The sequence below is a fragment of the Lepidothrix coronata genome, unplaced genomic scaffold, assembly GCF_001604755.1.
Source record: "Lepidothrix coronata isolate B3197 unplaced genomic scaffold, Lepidothrix_coronata-1.0 Scaffold242, whole genome shotgun sequence".
NCBI lineage: Eukaryota > Metazoa > Chordata > Aves > Passeriformes > Pipridae > Lepidothrix > Lepidothrix coronata.
The window spans coordinates 598997-617932 of record NW_016690422.1 but is presented as its reverse complement, the minus strand read 5'-3'; the positions used below and the strand labels follow the sequence as shown (position 1 = coordinate 617932).

The 18936-nt window shown below is 41.3% G+C and overlaps 1 protein-coding gene across 1 annotated transcript in view; it reads right to left on the bottom strand.

Moving 5' to 3' along the window:
• B3GNTL1 (UDP-GlcNAc:betaGal beta-1,3-N-acetylglucosaminyltransferase-like 1) overlaps positions 1–18936 on the bottom strand; it is a 101621-nt gene that overhangs the window by 3061 nt on the left and 79624 nt on the right. Inside the window, exons 6-8 of the mRNA XM_017834840.1 lie at positions 11541–11676; positions 1998–2066; positions 682–756 (exon numbers count right to left, since the gene is read on the bottom strand). Of these exons, the coding sequence (XP_017690329.1) occupies positions 682–756; positions 1998–2066; positions 11541–11676 (280 nt within the window). The remainder of the gene's footprint in view (positions 1–681; positions 757–1997; positions 2067–11540; positions 11677–18936) is intronic.

Below are 18936 nucleotides of genomic sequence, written 5' to 3'. Positions count from 1 at the left end.
TGCCAAGTTACAAGCAGGCTGTACCAGAGGAGATGAGATTCAGCTAATCCATCTCTGAACAGGTCTAGGACAGTGTTAAAACTGTCAGTGTTTGTGTGTAGCTGCAGGTTTTAGTTACTGTCAGAAAGTTTTTGACTAGTGTTTGCAACTGGAATGCATTTGCTATTTTGCCTTAAAGCTTCTGTGTTATCCCATACACTGTGTTACAACAGCAAAAGAACTGCTGCTTATCATCTTCTAGTTATGTTATCAGGTCAGTTATAACAATTGAAATAAGTTGCCACAGTCAGGCACAGAGGATGCTTCAGAACTGGCAGTGCCAAACAAAAAGGCTTTTCAGGCCTGATTTAAAAAACAAAGCCTTTGCCATACATGGGGCTGCAAAATATCAGGACTAAAGGAGAGCAGGTGGCTGAGCACATATGTTCATTTGTGTTATAATGGTGTTGGGCAAGGAAGTACAACAGATCCAAGCTCCTGTACCTTTCCTTACTCTTAATTCTACCCAATACTGCTGGTTTAAATTCCTGAAATAATTTCCTGGACAATCAATTTGATAAAAAAAAAGCCATTCAATTGCATAGCAGAAGCTTCTGGGAGAAGCTACTTTCAGTAAACAGAAACTCATTTTCCCAAGGAGCAAGTCCTGCTGCTGCAGGTGAAGCAGCAGGTGACACTCACCAGCTTCACACAGATGATGAAAGGTGGAGCTGCATCTCTGAAGTGACACACAGGGACCTTTGGTTTTGGTCTCTCCTGCAGGAAAAGGCAGCAGAGAGACACACAGGTGACTTGCTTGGTTTTAGGAGCTGCTAAACTCTAAAAGGAGAAAAGATTATTGAGAGCCCTCATGCTGACCAGTGCAGCTGGTCCCACCCTCACTCCTTTGACTGGCATTTCAGTCCCTTATTCCTGTGCCATCACTTTTCAGTGAATTGTGTTTCTTTGAGTGAAGTTACACATCACACAGATCCGAATTTGGAGTTTTCTGCTGCTGAAAGGAGTGGGTCTCTCCTCCATTGCTTCTTCCTTACCTCCAAGCTTTCAGCTCTTCCCTAAACAACCCCCTCTTTGATTCCATTGCAAGGTATGCAGCTTCAACAGCCTACCCCTCCAAAAATACTTTGGTTTTTTTGTGGATTAATTTTCTGCCACTTGATTGAGCTGCATCAGCTCCTGTGCCATCAGAGAGCATCAGAGCAAAAGAGCAGAGATGGAGGAGCATCTTTCCCTCCCCGTGGAAGTCACTGAATGGCTTGTGCCCAACTGGGACTTCCCCATGGATCCCAGCTGCAGAATTTCCTAAGGATTCACCACAGGTTGCAGCACAACCTTCTTTATGACTGATCTGAGAGGATGGATACATCTTAGGAAGACAAATGCCCAGGATCTGTGTCAATCATACTGACACTGGTAGGCAGGCAGTCCTTAGCATTGCAGGTCAAAATCCTGAATTCCAATTTCTTTCATGCAGCTCAGAGCACTCCCTGGCTTCCCAGTACAGAACCTGACTGGACAGTTACTCCAGGCTAAGCAAAAGCTGTACCTGAGGAGGGGCCCCTCCTGCCCTTCCACCCTCTCTCAGTCCTACTCCCATCACACATAAGGATCTTGGAACCTCAGGGTAATTTGATTCACAAGATAACTTGCTCAAAAACTTTTTATTTTGAGGGTTCCTTTCTCTTTTATCCACCATAAATGAAATTCTACTCCCACTTAAAAGAAAAACCTGTCAGTGAAGACTGTCTTTTACCCATCCTCAGAATCCATTCAGAGTATTTTTTGTCTTTCCAAACTGACTGCAGTGAGTGTGAGGCCCACAGTCGTGGCTCCAGTTTGGACTCCAGTGTCAACCCCCAGCCCTCCAGTCTTCTCTCACAGCCTCCTTACCAAAATGAGTTGCTGTATAAGACTTAAAATCAGTGAAATACTCCTTCATCACATTTCCCAGGACACTCCAGGTCACAGTAAGGAACACAAGAGTGGTCATAACTCACCTCAGATTCCTCATAAGTGTAGAATCCTTTTGTTATTTTCTTTTCATCAACATCACAAAAGGCAATGACCTGGAACAGAGGAACAGAGCATTTCAGGAGCAGGGTTTCACCTGTAGTGTAACCATGGAAGGAATGCTGCTGGCATGGGATGGACACAGGGATAGGGCAACACACCCTGGGCCTCCTACAGAGCTTAAACATTTATTAAATCCTTTCTGGGTGTACCTTAACGAGTTGGGCAAACTCTGCAGTTGTTTATGAGCACGTTCTGTTTTCAGGAGCACGAGGACAGGTGATCAAAGCCACTGAGTGTGCAAGAGAACATCTGTGAGATCACCAACCTCATCCTCAGTGACGTGCTGAGAAACCTAAAACCAGAGACCAGTCTCCACATTTTGGCACTCCCACTAAACACCCAAGATAATACAAACCTTCTTTTATATAATAAAGCAGAATAGAATGTACCACCAGACACCCCAGGACAGTGGTGCTGCACCACTGCTTTGGGTGCTCTGGCAATACCAACCTCAATTCTAGGGCATAACACACCAGGTTTGGGAATTCCTACGGATATGGACTCGTATTTTTCAACTGAAAAGTTCAGCAGATTTGGTGTTTAAACACATATAATTACTGCTTCATTTTGGTTATTCTTACTGGAATTATGGAAGCATTATTTGCAGCCCGAGGTGCCAAATATTTTAGATGGTGTTTTATTTCCTCATAAATATGCAGGCAGAATAAATGCCTGCCATCCAAAATACACAGTGGCCTTATTTTTTGAGCCATTAGGTTGCCAGGAACATTTTGGAAGACTTTTTCAAATAAACATAGCTGTGTCTTCCTCTGCCTCCCATTGGGTCTGTTCAGATGATCTCTGTGGAGCTCTTATGCTGAAGCAGAGCAGTGGAGACAGTTGAGGTCTTACAGAAATCAATTATTCTGCTGAAAGCTGGATAGCAGCTTTCATATCTTTTTAATTGCTCCATTAAAAATTGATTAACAACACTTACTGCTGAGAAAATTTGAAAAGCCAAACAGCTGTTTATTAATTTATTAAGTTAGAGAAGGGTGCAAAAGCCTGGCTTGTTTTCCGTGTCTAAAAGCTCTCTCACACATTTTCTTCCTGTGATTAAGATGGTTTTCTTTTACCTAAAGTGACCTCATTCTGTTTGTGCAGAGGGAAACACTGGGTTTTTTTGATACCATAATATCACTTCCTTCATTAAACATCAGTGGAAGAGAATGCAAACAAAAGTATCAAGGGATTACAAATAGGGCTGCAAACCACCACTGCATCTGGAAAGTGAGCTGATAAACTGGAGGAGGTGGGCAGGGATAGTCCCTGGAACCACTTAGAGGGGGACATTCAGACCTGGGAAATGGGCTGCTTGAAAACAGGCACAAAAAGAAATAAAGATCAGAACATTAAGGAAAGGAAAGGTTAAATGTTCATGGTGGGGCTTTGTGACTAAAGGAATCCCATCACAGGCCAGCAGATCCAGACTTGTGCTCTGGATGATCCTGGTGCAGGGATTGCACTGAGGACACTTTACATCCCTGTTTCAGGCATTATATTGGAAATAAAAAGAAAAGAGGGAGTTCAGGGCAAAACTAGGGAATTACTGGACACTGTCCCAGGTGTTTGTGGCTGGTGCAGCTGGGTTAGACAGTGACACACACAAACAGCTCCTTCAAGCACAGGCTAAGAACTGGGGGAGCTTTATTTCCTCTTAACCACAAATTGATAAAATTTTACATCCCTGGCCCTATTTCCATGCCCACTGTAATGCTTTACTGGAGTTGAAAAATCAGATGGTGTGACCTGAGCACAGTAAACTACATCCCAATTTTTCCTTTACCCATCCTATTTACATGTGTTAATACATACATGGATATAAATACGTTGTGCCCATGAAGGGAAGCAAGTAGAGGCCACTGGAAAGAGGTTCCTTAGCTGTTTTCTCTTCATTCTGTGTTAAGCACCTTTAAAATTCTCCAATATTCTGCAAGTCTCACTGTCACCACTAGTATTTTACTGTCCTAGAAGCTGTGATCATAATAAAATTTAGCAGGGTGTTCCCTCACTGACAACCCAACAGAGTTCTAGAGATGAACACTGTCCAATACGGTGACTTATCTTCCAGTAATTGAAGCTATTTTTTCAGCTGCTTATGCTCCTATAGACATTAAAAACCAAAATAAACCACCAAAGCTCATGACACAAGGTAAAGTGAAATTCTGTCTACACTTCACTGTCAGTAACTGGGAACTCAGCTGTAAGATCTGTGCTGGGAAGTGTCACAGTGTTCAACTCCAGTGTGTTATAGCAGTTAACAGAAACCCTGACTGGTGCCTAGACTTCTTCTCAACATGAATTAATTTCTTCCCAATATCCAACCTAAATCCCCTCTCTGTCAGTTTAAAACCATTTCCCCTTGCCCTGTCACTACGTGCCCTTGTAAATACTCTCTCTCCAAAGATAGTTCTTGTATCACTAAATTGGCAATAATCATAATCCTTCCTCTCACCCTGGGCCATAACTCAAAGTGCCAAGTGCCTTTTCCATCCTGACTCCCCAGAGCATCCCACACATGAAACTGGGAAGAGCAGCTCCAAGAAAAAAAATAATACAGGTGAGTCTGTGACAAATTTCTCTTGGAAAATAGAAACAACTCGAACCCTCTTCTGAGTTCCCACTGAGGTATCTCCCTCTGTAATTCTCAATGGACTCAGCCAGCTTAAAATCTGATATTTACAGTAGTGTAAAACAGGTCAGACTTGAATGGGCAATTTTTCTGCCAGGCAGTTCACCATGTGGGTGGCCAAAAATCTCAGTCAACTGTTTTTCTGACACACGCTATTTATTTTCCAATTAAAGCAAAGCCATGTCTGGAGTCTAAATACAGGACTTAGGCACAGTTGTTTATCCTATAAGGAGAACTCAGGGCATCAGGCTTATGTGAGTTATTTACTTTATACTCTATCAGGATAAACCCAGAGTTACCTATTTATTTTCCTGCATTAATGGGCTTCTTTCTTGTAGCTTTTATGATGACCATCTACCCATACATGAACTCCTGCCTCCCTGGGAGGAACCTATGAATTATAAAGCCATAAAACAGTCTCAATTTGCTGTTTTTCTTCCCTCTTTTTAGCAAAAGGACTCTTTGGCAATGCCTCTGACAGTGTGACACCATTTAAGCTTACAGCAGAGTCCTCATATCACACTTCAGTTTTAGCAAAATATATAAATCATTACATATTTTTGTTTTGAACATCACTTGTATGAAAATCTGTACAATTCCAAAACAAAGGAAAAAGACTGCTAATTCAGCTCAAAACTGGAGGACACAGCTGGGTATCTGTTATAGACAAGTTATGGAATTACTGCAATTTGTATAAATATGGATTGCAACATCCATTAACAGTGGTGTAAGGGAAAAAGGAGACATAGTTTTCTCCCTCATAGAGAAAGTTTACATAGCTCCAAAGATAAGATATTTACTCAAAAACAATCTCTGCTGGGGGAAGACACGTTTGAGGAAGATAAAAGCCCTTCTCTGGCTGGATCTGCCTCATAAACACAGAGGGACACCCAGGCTGGGCCATCAGACCTCCCTGGGGAAAAGAGGATTAATGGGCAGCAGATTGATCCTCCTCCAAATATACAACCAAGGAAGTCTCAGAAGGACAAGGAACGTCACCAGGAATGACAGCAGAGTGGGTTTGGGGTGTGACTACCTGCCTGTTTGAGCTCTGCTATGATTACAATTAATTGTTTGTTTCCCAAGTGACTTGTTCTGCTGCAGGGAATGTTTCCTCACACTTCCCAGTCCACTCAGATTTCCTAATGGAAAAACTGAAAGATTTCATCAGGCCAGTGATGTCCTTTTATGGTGAATGATCTTCATAGGATTTTACTCCCTCACCTTATTTTCACCTGTGGTTTGCTTTAGCTCTGTAACCATCACTTACAGGAAGCAAGAAAACAGAATTACAGCACATTCTCAAGGTCTGCTTGAGTTGGGAGGATTCCAAAGGCAAGTTTTACATGGGAGAGTGAATAACTGAGTAGAAGGTGATAAAAAATGGAAAACCCTTTCAATAAATGGTCTCCTGTTCACTGTCTCCTCTCCCTCCTCGTTACTTCAGCTGCTCTCATAAAAGCCACCTTCAAAGAGACAACCTGCAAACTCTCCAAAATCCCACAGGAGCAGATCTTCCCTACTCCTTTCTCTCCATATCTCACACAATCCTCCATCTGTTCTAAACTCCCAGTGACCCTGTTAATTCTTCTATTTATAATTCTTCCATCCCAGCTTGCAGAAAGCCTCGGAAGCACATTAATATACATCTCTGCAAAAGGGAAATCAATTCTGGCCATTCACGTCAAAACAAAGCAACTGAAAGCATCACAATGCAAGTTTAAATAGATACAGCTAATGCCAAACAGAGCAAGAGACAGGCAGAGGCATAAACATCTCCAGAAACCAGCAAACAACTCTGTGCCACAAGCTGCGTGATTTTCTGCATCAGGAGCTGCTTTTATTTCACCTTTTCAGCCTTGCAGCAGGACAGAAGCTGTGGGTATCTTTAAATCCCCAGCCTGCATTTCATTGCTCCATTTAGACACTGTTCCACTGAGGAGAGCAGCAGCTTCCCCCTCTGCACATGATCCATAGCAAAGTCACTCAGGAGAATTTGAACACCAGAACCCAGCACGCAAAATAAGCTGCTGAACACTGGACTCACAGAATTTCCCTTGTTCCATACAACATACACCTGCCTTTATATCTTGTTGCCAGTGTCTCATCTCTCTAGAGCAGGTTCCTCCTACCTGAGTCATGCCAGGAATGTTTCAGGTGTGAAATCTCTGTGCTGGCAAAACAGAGGCTGCCAAAAAGCCCATCTTCTCGTTTGGAAGGAGCAAGGAGCTTTCCTGGCCATATTTCACCCTGAACTATTTATTCTAGTCCAAAATGAAGCCTCTACTTTACCTCACATCATTTTAAGATGCTTTATACCCGGATTTAACTGAATCTTTCACATGTCATTTCTGTCTCTCCTTGTTCTGGAGGCTTTTAACTCACTTTCACGTTGTCATTCTACTTCTCACTCCACAGTCAAGGTGGGTATGATATTATTCTGTGTTTCTTTTCTTTTACATGTCCCCACTCCACTCTCCTGCTGCTGTTCATGTACTTTTAGAGTGGTTAAAATGCTACAAAACTGAGACATTCCTCTGTTCTGTGAAGGATCAGAGCTGAGTCACATGGTTTGGTGATGCTGCTCTTGGAAAAAGGTGAAGAGAAACCGAGGGATGATTTTAAGTGGTCACTGAACCAGGAAAAAGGGCCTTCAAAGTACTTTCTGAAGCTTTTGAGTTTGCCACCAGCAGACAGTGTTGTCATAGAGAACCTTCAGGGCCTGGCTGTGTAAAGCACTGTTTCCAGGCCACTAATTAGTTGGTGCTTATTTCATCCTTTCCCCTCCTTTTTTGTGAGCCATTTGAGCCCTATTTTCAGCCCTCGGAAGTGACACTAAACGTTAATGCTGAAGTTCTCCTTTTAGCTGGAGTCTGATGGAGAATAAAAGAGCAGACAAGACAGCTCAGAAAACCCTCCAGGCACATGTAGCATCCCAAAAAACATTTGGTTTCCATCTTCAGCTGGAAATTATAGACACGACGGATGTGTTTTAAACAAAAAAAGGTCTGTTTGACTTCATTCTTGCAGAAATGCTAATACTGAACCACTGTCAGTGGTGTGAATCAAGAAGGGAACAGCCAGGAAGCAGAATTTCCCTAAGAATACTGAGATCATGGTAATTAATTCATAAAAAAATCCCTACTAGTGGAATAATTTTTTTCGTGTGTTGCTGTTTAGCAAAAATACTGAGCCTTGGAGTTTTGCCTGAACGCTTTGGAGACAAAGCATCATTTTAATATTCACCATACAGATGGCTGAAGGAAAAGAGAGAATTGCTGAGGTGTCCTTTTGTCTTTTAACAGAACCATAATTCAAATTCACACTGTTTTCCAAACAGACTAAAGCAATAATTTGTTACTGAGTATGAACATACCCAGACCGCTGCTTCCTGGAATTGCCTAAATTTTGTTTTCTAAGAAACAATGCTGTCTGGCATGAAACAGAGCTGTGCTTTTCAAACATCCCACAAAGACCTAGTCAGCACAAGAAATGCAATTGCTTTGTTTATCAGCTTCTAAAAATACTAGAAACATTCCTCTTTTGAAAAAGATGGGTTTTTTACACACCCTAAGCTTGACAGTTCAAACTCATTAATCCTCTTCCTGAAGATTTAGTAGAGTTTAGGGTTAGGGTTTTTTTCAGAATTACAAAATGACACAAGCTGTATGTAATAGGTTTTTTGGGGGGTATTATCTATCCTCAGGGTATGTGTCCCAAATTTTCTGCAATTGAGAAAACACCCTGCTGTGACTCCACAGCCCAACCAAAGTCAGGCTCAGGACATCTAACGAAATTCTGAACCTCAATAAAAGGATGCAGCAACAGTCAAACAGAGCACAGGTGACATTGTCAAGAGCCTAAACTGACTTTAATTATAAAACCAACTAACATTAAGGTTAGAGGGGTAAATTAAATAAATTTAATTACACTTTACAGCTAATTTTGGCAATTTTACCTGCATTTCAAAGGGTGCTGGACCTTTTAAGACTACACTGTTTTACACAATGGACCTTTAAGATAAGAAAATGACAATTGTATCAATGTAATAAATCATATTTTGCCCTAAGGGGCTTTGGAATTGTGTTTTAAAGGTGTCAATTTTACATAATTGATGAATTTGTATCCCAGGTCCTCCATTTACAAGACAACACGAGATTCTACTTGTAGATTCAAAGTGATATTGAATCTCCAGTGTCCTCATAATTAACAGAATATATGAAAGCTTAAATCTTGTTAAGGTGGTCTTGAAAGGGTGAGACAGGAAAAATATTTTGTTGTTTTTAGGGCTGGAAAGGATGAAGTAACAACTATTTACAGCCTTTGTTCACATGGGATTTTAGAGTCTTTGGCAAGAGTTGCAGATTAGTCACAAAATACCTGAAGGATTTTTGAGGGAAAGTAGAACATGGAGTTTCTCTACCGACCTTTTACTGTTATTAATTTAGAATAAAATTAAAACTGCCACCAATTACCTACTGCAAATTATATGATTTTATTTCCTGAAACTCCAGCAGCATAATCCTTTGATTAGCTCTGGGAGAAGTGAGATGTTTTCACTACTTACAGCCCTTTGCCAGTGACTTACACAAAACATGAGGATATCATTTAAGTGTCAGCTCTGACTGAGCTGCACAGACTTGGGATCTCACTTTTGGAAAAGCCACGAATTTAGAACAACAATCACAATGAGCCTGAACAGATACAGAGAACTAGTGCTTTAATCACTACAGGGAACAATAATTTAATCAGAAATTAGCCTCTGCTCTCACTTGGGATGACACAAGTCCTTTTCTGAAGCTATTTATCTTTGCTGGTTATTGAGAAAACCTCTTAATGCTTCAGATAACACGTCAGAGTCAGGGGGTGAAGTCTGATTACTCTGCATAAGGTAAAAAGGATCACTGTGCCTGCATTTTAGCAGTAGTTTTCTGCAGGACATGTGCAAAATGAGTCACACTTGGCACGTGCAACTGCATCTGGCACGTCCTGAACGTGTCTGGAGCAGCATCCAGTAACTCATGGGTTAATGCTCAGTGCAATATTTCAGTATCAACCCAAACCATACTGGAATATGTGCAGTTGTAACCTTGACAGAAGCAAAACAGCATCAGGGCCCAGAGCTCTGCCAAAGCAAACGTTATGGAAAGGTCAGCTGGAAGGAACGCCGGGATCCAGCTAATTGGAACCACACTGCCCGTGCTGGGGTGCAGGGAGTGGGGGCTGTTCCCTCCTGGAGGAGAGCTGAGCTTGGGTTCTCTGGCAGGAAAGTGGCAAAACCCCAACAATATTATTTTTCCCTTGCCCTTTTTATCGTCTCTGCTGTGACACCTTCGAGTGTTTGTGTGATGTGAAGTCCTGAATGGGTCACCTACAGATGTAACCCAAAGCTGGAGAGGTGCTCTACCTCAGCATCCATCTCCATCTTGGCTGGGCACAAAAAAAAAAGCTAGAAAACAAAATAAAACAAAAAACCAACACATCTAAGATGATGAAACACTGCTACAAAACCAGCATGCTCTATTTTTACTGTAACATCTCAAAAATCTACCAGACCAGCTGTCATCTCTTCCCTCAGAGCTTATTTTCTAATTCTCCTAATTATGCAGACAGACAAGTGCAATTGTTTGTTGCTGGTCAGTCAGTCAGGAATTCAAAGTACTCAGCAAAATACTAACAAAAGAGAATATTTCCATCAACCTCCCAAAATCACACTGCACTTCATGGCCAAGGTAACACATTGAGTGGACAGGTCTGTCCTCTTTGACTGGGGACACACAGCATTTAATCTCCTTTCTTCCTACACTTCACCCCCTGCCACATGATGGCAATGACTGAGGGATGGCTTTGGAATGGCATTGGAACATCAAGCAGGAAATTCAGTTCAATTTTTGCTTTGTGCATTGACTGAGTGTCTCCTGTGTCTATTCAGTAATTTTAACTATGTGTATACAAATGTCTTCTATTTTTTTTCAGATGTGTGTGGTCTCAGGGCCACCACATTAATCAGGTTTATATATATATATTTGTCATTTTGTCTTTCCATCCATATTCTTAAGAAAAGAAAAACACATCCAGCCATAAAATGAATGTTCTGTGGCTCTTTATAAGAAACAGCCATCTGACATCAGCCCTACAGCCTTTATCTAACAGAAAGTTATTGCACACTAGAAAATGCTATAAAAATAAGGTATTTGGAGTCTCAGACAAATCTGTCCTGAGAAATGTCTGCCACTGCCAAATATAAGCAACCTCCACATTTTCAATTGACTGTGAATTGGACAGTCATGTGCAACAGTTTCCACTTGCCTGTTCACCCCACTCCTCACCCCGATTTTTGGCAATCAAGCTTTCCAAAGGGAGTCACAGCACAACTGCTCACAGGGCCGACCAGACTGATCCCACATCAGTCTGGGATCCAACGTCCCACAGGGACCTGTCCAGCATCCACTTTGGAACTGGGAACTATGTATGAAGGAGCCTGGACAAGGCAGTTTAGCATCACACCATCCAAATAAAGAGTTACTCTGCTCACCCTGAGTACTGGCTACTACAGACCAGACACTGCTGTACAGTGTAACTCACCTACTACTGCACTGAGTTACCAGCATGTTGCTCTCAGTACACACCATAAGCTCTAAATAAAGTAACATGGCATTTTAAAAGGAAAAAATGCATCATCTGGAATATTGAGGATTGCCCCAATTTATATCAATCATCAACTAGGACTTTTGTGGACAAAGTACCTGATGAGAAATTTGCTACATTAAATCAGAAGTGGCATAGGAAAGAGAAGAAGTGGTTTTGTGCATTTTTTACCCACTTACTAGCTCACCTTTTTCCTGTTAGCTGGTGACAAACTTCTGTAGAGCTTCTTGCCTTGCTTGCCAGCATTCCAAATGGTGAAGGATGTCCAGGAGCTCAGGACTCTGTCCTCAAGGAATCTGACTCGGTGGTTCCAGATGGTTCCCCTGGAGAGTTGGAAAAAGGGTGGATTTTGATCTGTGAAGTTTTTAGCATTATATATTATATAATAATATTATATATATTATTATTATTATACATAAACCAAATATAATATTATCTATTATTACCCTATATGCATACACTCCCCTACATGTAAACCTGACCAAAGTGATTCACATAATACAAAAAAAAAATCACACCAAAACATTATTTATTATTAGTGATTTAATTGTAAAAGTTCCAAAGTATTATTCTGCAGTGACACAAATGTGACTGTGCCTTTGTTTGAAGACGACTTTCACAAGAAACTGCATTTCTAGGAACGAAGAGCAGCGGAAATTTTTTATATTTCTTTTTTTGGATGAAGGGGTATGTCTCATAAAACTTCTTAAAACATGCTCCAGGAAAAAAAAAAAAGCAAGTTGGCAGATGTCTAGGTCCAATTACACCTTCATGTCTTCATCTTTGGGATAAGTTCCACAAGATAATTTAAGCCAAGTGGTTGAGGTAAACAACTGTGACAGTAATACCCAATGATGAACCACATGGCTCTGGAACAGCCAACAGCTTTAAACACTGAGGGCCCACTGAGAGCTTCAGTAAGTTCAAGGCAGGTTCTCAAAGAGGAGACAATGTCAAGGAAAGCAGTTTGTTTTCCTCCCAACTGGCAAATTCACTTTGACAACTACAGCACTTCCCACGTGTGCGTGTGTGCTCCACCCTATAAAGTAACATTTAGGACTGCATCACTTACAGTGGATTAAAGGAAACTGCCTGCTGTTAAAAACATCTGCTTTCTGTCCAGGTTCATTTAATATTCATAACTTATCTCAGACTTAACAAACAATTTTCTTGATAGAATACATTGATTTCCTCAGTTTATGGCTTGACAAATGAACCTTCCTAACCTACATCTCCTGAACAAGGCACCTTGAGTTGAAACTTTCTTTCATAGGAAATTCTGATGAACACCTAATAGTGTCTCCTTTCTGAAGGCATTTCTTCAAATGGGTTTTTCCATTTGCTTATTCCCATCATTCCATCACAGCCCCACGCTATGGGTTTGAAAACCCTCATAACACTCAGGCAAAGGGACTCTTGCTGGGATTGTTCCTTAGATCCAGCAATTCACTTCAGCAAAGCCAAATCCCTCTTTGCACTTCATCACTGACCCTGGTGTGGTAACTTGGAAGGGGTTTCATGCACAAATAAATGCACCCAAGCACAACAGCTACTCCACATAAAACCTCCCCCCTGTTTGGAGGATGACGATTGTGCACCAGCATTTCAACTAATGGAGGGAAAAAACTCTTGGATTTGATCACAAATCTCTTCTAATGCAACCACAAACTGCATTCCTGCTTGAACTGCTGCTGGCATCCTTTGACACTTGCCTTTTTCCATGTTCATTAGAGCATAATATATTCCCAGAAGGAAAGTTAAAGGAACCAAATATGAAGGTCAAGTGTTTTTCCAGGATCGCTTTACTAGAGATTTTAGAGCTTCTGCTCGCTTCTAAAAAGGAAGATTATTGCTTTGCACGTAAATGGAAAAGTTTTTAAAGTGATTTTCCTTTGAAATGTGACTTCAGAAGGATAACCCTGTGTTACATTCCAGAGGAATTTCAGAACCTGTTCTGTTGGCTTGAGTGACACCGGCAAGTTTCTTTTCCACTTGAGTTTGCAACGTTAAGAAAGCAAAATTAAAAACCAGGCAACCTTACAAGGCATAAATAGAATTATCAACTAATTTCTAGTTGCAGTGCAAACACTGCAATCCATCTCCAGGTGCACAGAAAATGTTTTTAATTGTCATGGAGATCCCAGCACAGCAGTATTGGCTCTTCCAGACAGCATTTGATGTCCAGGTGATGGGAGCCTCTATGCCACAAAAGTCCCTATGCAGGTAAAACTCAAATCTCATTGCTGATAGAAGATTTCAGACTGAATAACATTTACTGGCCCCATCTTACCTATGAATGTTATTTTGAGAAGTGTAAGTGGTCAAAGTATGTAAGGGAACTGCACTCAGAAATAAAAGGACATAAAAGTTATCAAACTCCAAATTAATTGGAGCATTGTTCAAACATACAAATACTGTCACACAGCTTCATTTAAGCACCAATAAACAGCTTTCTTAAGCACCTATTTTGGGTTGTGAAAATGAAACCAGTTGTGAGTTTTGCTTGCATCACTATGAGGCATTCTGATGACAACGCTCACAGAAAAGAACTTACAACTCACCCATTGTACTCTTCTCCATTGAAAAAATGAAATTATATTGAACACTTTGCAGTCTAGAGTTAACCACCGAAATATTTTTAACAGTGCAAGCAGAGATAAATACAGGACTGAGGGGAGAATTTGTGACTGACTTTAGAGTGCCACTCACAGACTTCACCTTTGTTTGTGCACAGCGAGTTTTCACCATCTCACACGTTGAAGCAAGAGATGCTCAGGGGGTGTCAAGGGAGAGTTTCGGTTACCCCCCCTCCGGTTCACCTCATTTGCCACATTTTTTGATGTTTCCAGAAGAGATAACTGGGATTCCTGCCTGGAGGGATAAGGGAATGCCACTTTCCCACCCTTTCCGAGCCAGTGCAGGTGCAGCAGACAGGAGCTGCAGCAACGTGCAAAGGATGATTAAAGCAAATGCCTGAAACGATCCAGGAGTTGGACAAACCACTGCCGGGAGAGGATTCTCACGGCTATTTTCAGATTATGCATTATTACACATTCATGGCCACCAGCAACACCTAGGAGGTATTATTACTCCACATCACCCCAAATCAAGGCTGCTTTTCCTACCCAGCTCAAAAAAGGACTGGAGAAAGCAATTTGCAGTAGCCTTTAGGAGCATTTCCAAGCCTGTGCTCAGCTCACAAGAGTCTCCTCAGCCAGAAGGTGGGATAAAATTCTTCTCACTGTTCAAGTTTGCTCCCATATCCTAATATCCTATGTCCCTAATTCTTGAAATACATTATTTTACCCATTTCTTTCATTTTCTTGTCACATCTTCACAAAAGAAACGTTAGAAGTATGCATTTTTCCACTTGGAAAGCCATTCTTGGGGCTTACATAATTTTCCTTAAGCTCTCACTTGCCGTGGCCCCTCAATACTCATCAGTTATGTCGTCTGGAAGGAAGAAGAGGAGCCAAATTTCTGCAGGAGTGAAATGAGGGTATTCATGCAGTGGGTGAGAATGACTACGCCGTGTGTTCCTCAGCCCCAAATAGTTATTACCAGACCATCTACCCAAGTAATGCAACAATGGTGCTCTGTTAGAGCACCACTGACTGAACACAGGAGTCAAGAAACATCTGCTCTACTCCTATTTTGAAATGAAAGATAATGTGACAATAAAAGCAACATGATTTAATGCCTGAGCTCAGTCAAACCTCACCGTACTGTTTGAGAGCCTTTCCCCTCCTTCCCCCAGCGAGGCTACATAAGTGAATCAGCAGAGCAAGGACAGATGTACAAGTACTTGAGAAATGCAGAAATACAAGCCCAATGTCCTAAACAGTACTGGAATTTTAGGCGTTGATTGCCATCCCCAGTAACACTATAGATCCATAAATCTGACCTTTTCTCTGTACACTGGCCCCCACACTGCTCAGGTGACACCAGGCAGGAAGAGGAGCTGCCCAAGTGAACAGCCCCTTCCAGTGGCTTTTTACTGATGGCAGGATAAGAGAGTTCTGGATTATAGGTGAATCTCACCTGATCGATAGTGGAAGAACAGAGAACTTTTTAACCACAGTGAGAGCTGGAAGAACAGAATTCAAGGTCCTCACAGTCCACAGGAAATTCAGAAATAAATCCCGTTTGAACCTCGGCCATGCTGGTGAATAAACTGATATTTTTTTGTCGTTGTTGTTCTGTTGAACTTCATGTGAACTTATTAATTGCTGGACTATATCGTCCCACTGAGTTATTACATTTACACTGTTAATAGGTTCTATTAATGTCTGAGTTCATCCTCAGGCCACGGGTCATTAGCTGAGGCATGGTTTGCATTGTGGCCTATTTTTCATGAAAGGCTTATTAAGAAAGACAGAGACTATCAATGTTAATGGCATTTACTTTTCAAGAATCTAATGAGGTCATTAGTTTCCATGTTTAATTGAAGTGCCAAATGCAAGCATGGAAGATAAAAATGCAGTTGACCTCATCTTTATTTCAGCTGTACAGGAATATGTAACGCTATTCCTCTCTCCTGCCTATTTTTGGACGTGTATGTTTTTGCAGGAAATGAAGGAGGCATTCCTGTGCTCATCACTGATAGAGACCCAGAGCACCTCTGGAACAGCCAAATGTTTCAGGCCAAGTGCCTGTCCTCCTTTGCTCAGATGACACTGGAAACTTCCAGTGCTTGAAACCAGATGGTTTCAATAGATTATGTAATTTTGGTTATTTCTGCAGACCAATATTATACTTGCTCTGAATACAGGGATATGAAATTACTGAGCCCTTGTAGATGCACTTCACCTTTTCTGCCTGAAACAGAACCACCTGAATCTCAGACAGAAGGGATAAAACTTATTTTCTGCATATAATTAAATTTTTCTTGACTAAAAAAAATGCATTTTGCTACAAGGATTAGCAAAGTTCCCCAACCACCTGTCTGTGAGCAACGGTGCCCAAAGACAAGTGCACTGGTTTATTGCTCACCTTGTTCCAAGCTGGCTTTCATCTCTCAGTGAGGTTCATTGTTGTATATACAGTCCCTTTCTCTCCACTTCAGCAAGATAAAGATCTGTGAGTTTTACAGTGTTTTTATTATACATCAAACTCTCTTACTGCAGCACTTCTCACTCCAAAGCCAGCTCTGATATCACACCAGTGCAACGTGGCTCTGCAGCCCCGAGCACACACAGCCCCGGGACACAAACTGCAACGTGAGGCAAAGCGATTCAGATCCAAGAGGTACAAGGTGTGGGATTTTGTGTTGTAAATTCCTGGCTAAAGATCCTCAGAACTTGTCTTGCTCATTCCCATCCAGCAGGTATCCATCCTGGATTGGAGATGAATGCCTATATTTCTGCACGCTCCTAACGAAATCTAAATATAGACACTGAACTTGGTGCAGATTCTGTCACGCACCCAGAGCACTTAATAACACAGACTGATGCCCCCAGGGTAAGGGAGAATGCAAATAAGATTGTGTTTCCTGCTTCACAGACATTCCCAACTCCAGATATTCGTTCCAGAAGGATACTAATCATAGGAAATGACCTAAAAAACGTGAGTGTTTGCAATTATACACGCTAAACAAAAAAAGAACCAAATCTCACTTGCCAAGTAGTTGTACATATGTTTTAGGAAGTCTGAAAAAGCAAAGTCAGGCTTTTTTTTCCCCTGCACGGTTCTGAAAGACACCCACATAAACTGAAATCAGTCCATCACAGGTTACAAGTGACTGTTGTCTTTGCTGAGAAGATGGAATTGTTCACCTTTGCATAAACAAGTCCTGGTAACCAGCTCTGCTGTTTAAAACTGAAATTAGGCATAAGTGTTAAAAAAAAAAAAAAAATCCAACTTTCCTACAAGCATAATTTTGATCTCAGACAAGATCTTAATCTGGCTGGTGAGTTACTATTTCCAAATCCAGGTCTGGGCTAAGTCAAAATTTGAAGATGACACGGGCCAATGGCAGAAAGACAAATACCACAGAAAACTGCTCAACATAACAACCCCCCCCAAAAAAGGCTTCTAGAAAAGCCAGAACACGCAAATTAAATAAGGTGGGGTGACCACAAGGCGAGTTAGGCAAGACTCAATTTAAATTATAAACTTAAACCTTTGTGATGAGCTCGTTAATCTCTTTTTGCTCAACACGCACCTCAGTCTTCAGACACAAACACTTGCCAACCCTTCAACAACGCGGGCAGCAACGAGCCAGGATGAAGAGCTGTTGCACAACCTCGTGTCTGGAAGCTCACACCAAGCATCCCCACCAGCAGGGCCAGCAGAAAGCCAAGGGGAAGAACGGCCTCCCCTGATTTCTCAGAACGAGACGCGAAATTTGGAACGTCCCCGCCGCACATCTGAAACAGCTCCCAGCGTTTCCACATTCCCCCAGCGTGCTGTAATTCAGGGGGCTTGTGCCACACAACCTTGTAGATCTGGATAAGCAACAGCTTGCAGTAAATTCAAAACAAATCCGTTTCCAAGAAGAGGATGCTTTCCCACAGACGCAAGCAAAAGGCTTCCAGGAGCTCCAGCATCCCACGATGCGGGGCTGAAAAGCTGGCCCCTGAGTGCCAGAATGATCTAAAAGAGGGGGAAAAAATCCCCTCAAACACCAACAAAAAGGAAAATAATTTACCTCACGCTTGTTTGTGAAATCCAAGTAATATGTTCTATTTGCTTGGAATGACCTTTTCATAATTAAATTATTTTATAGGTGTATATATGTATTTATATAAAGATCTATAGTGACATTAATCATGATCACTATATCACGTGCTATTTATGCTTAGCATGTTATAGTATTTACAGCAATACAATAACATAGTGATAGACAACCAAAATGCACACAGGAATGATTTAGTTTTACTACTCAGCTCTACAAAGCCACACATCTATGACTGAAAAGTGCATTTATATCATCAATCAGTAAGAAAACAGGTTTACTTAATTACCACTGTGATCCTGGTGGGGGACTCCTGAAGAGCAGTAAAACTCGTGTAATTTTCTATTAAAAATTGTGCACTCTCTCAGTGCACAAGAGAAAGGAACGACTTTGGCTCAGTTTGCAGCACGTTGAGGAATCAGCAACTGGCAATTCAACATCTCCTTTAGGGGCTGAGAAGCCCTGGAAAGGCAGCAGGGAACTGCTTACAAGCAAGCACCTGAGATAATTACCCTAAACATCCTCAGGGACTTTTCAAACCTCATCATTTGATTTAGATGGATTAGACCCTTCAAAATAGGAAAATAATATATGTAAACGCAGCACATTATCAGATTAAAGGTTTGGGTTTGTTGGGGTTTTCTTTCAGAAGGAGGTTTTTGTTGGTACTACAAGTTTCTGTTTACTTTTTAAAAACTGAGACAGCGATTCTGAAACTAAGGTTTACCATTAAAAAAAATTATATTATATATATATTTACATTTTTATATTATGTTTCACATGGTAAAAACTGTGAGAATGAAACCCTCACATATTAAAAATCCCAATTAAAAACCCCAATAAAATTTCACCACTAGGGTATATTTTAAACACATTCTTGCCACCATGTTCAAAGTATTGAAGAAGT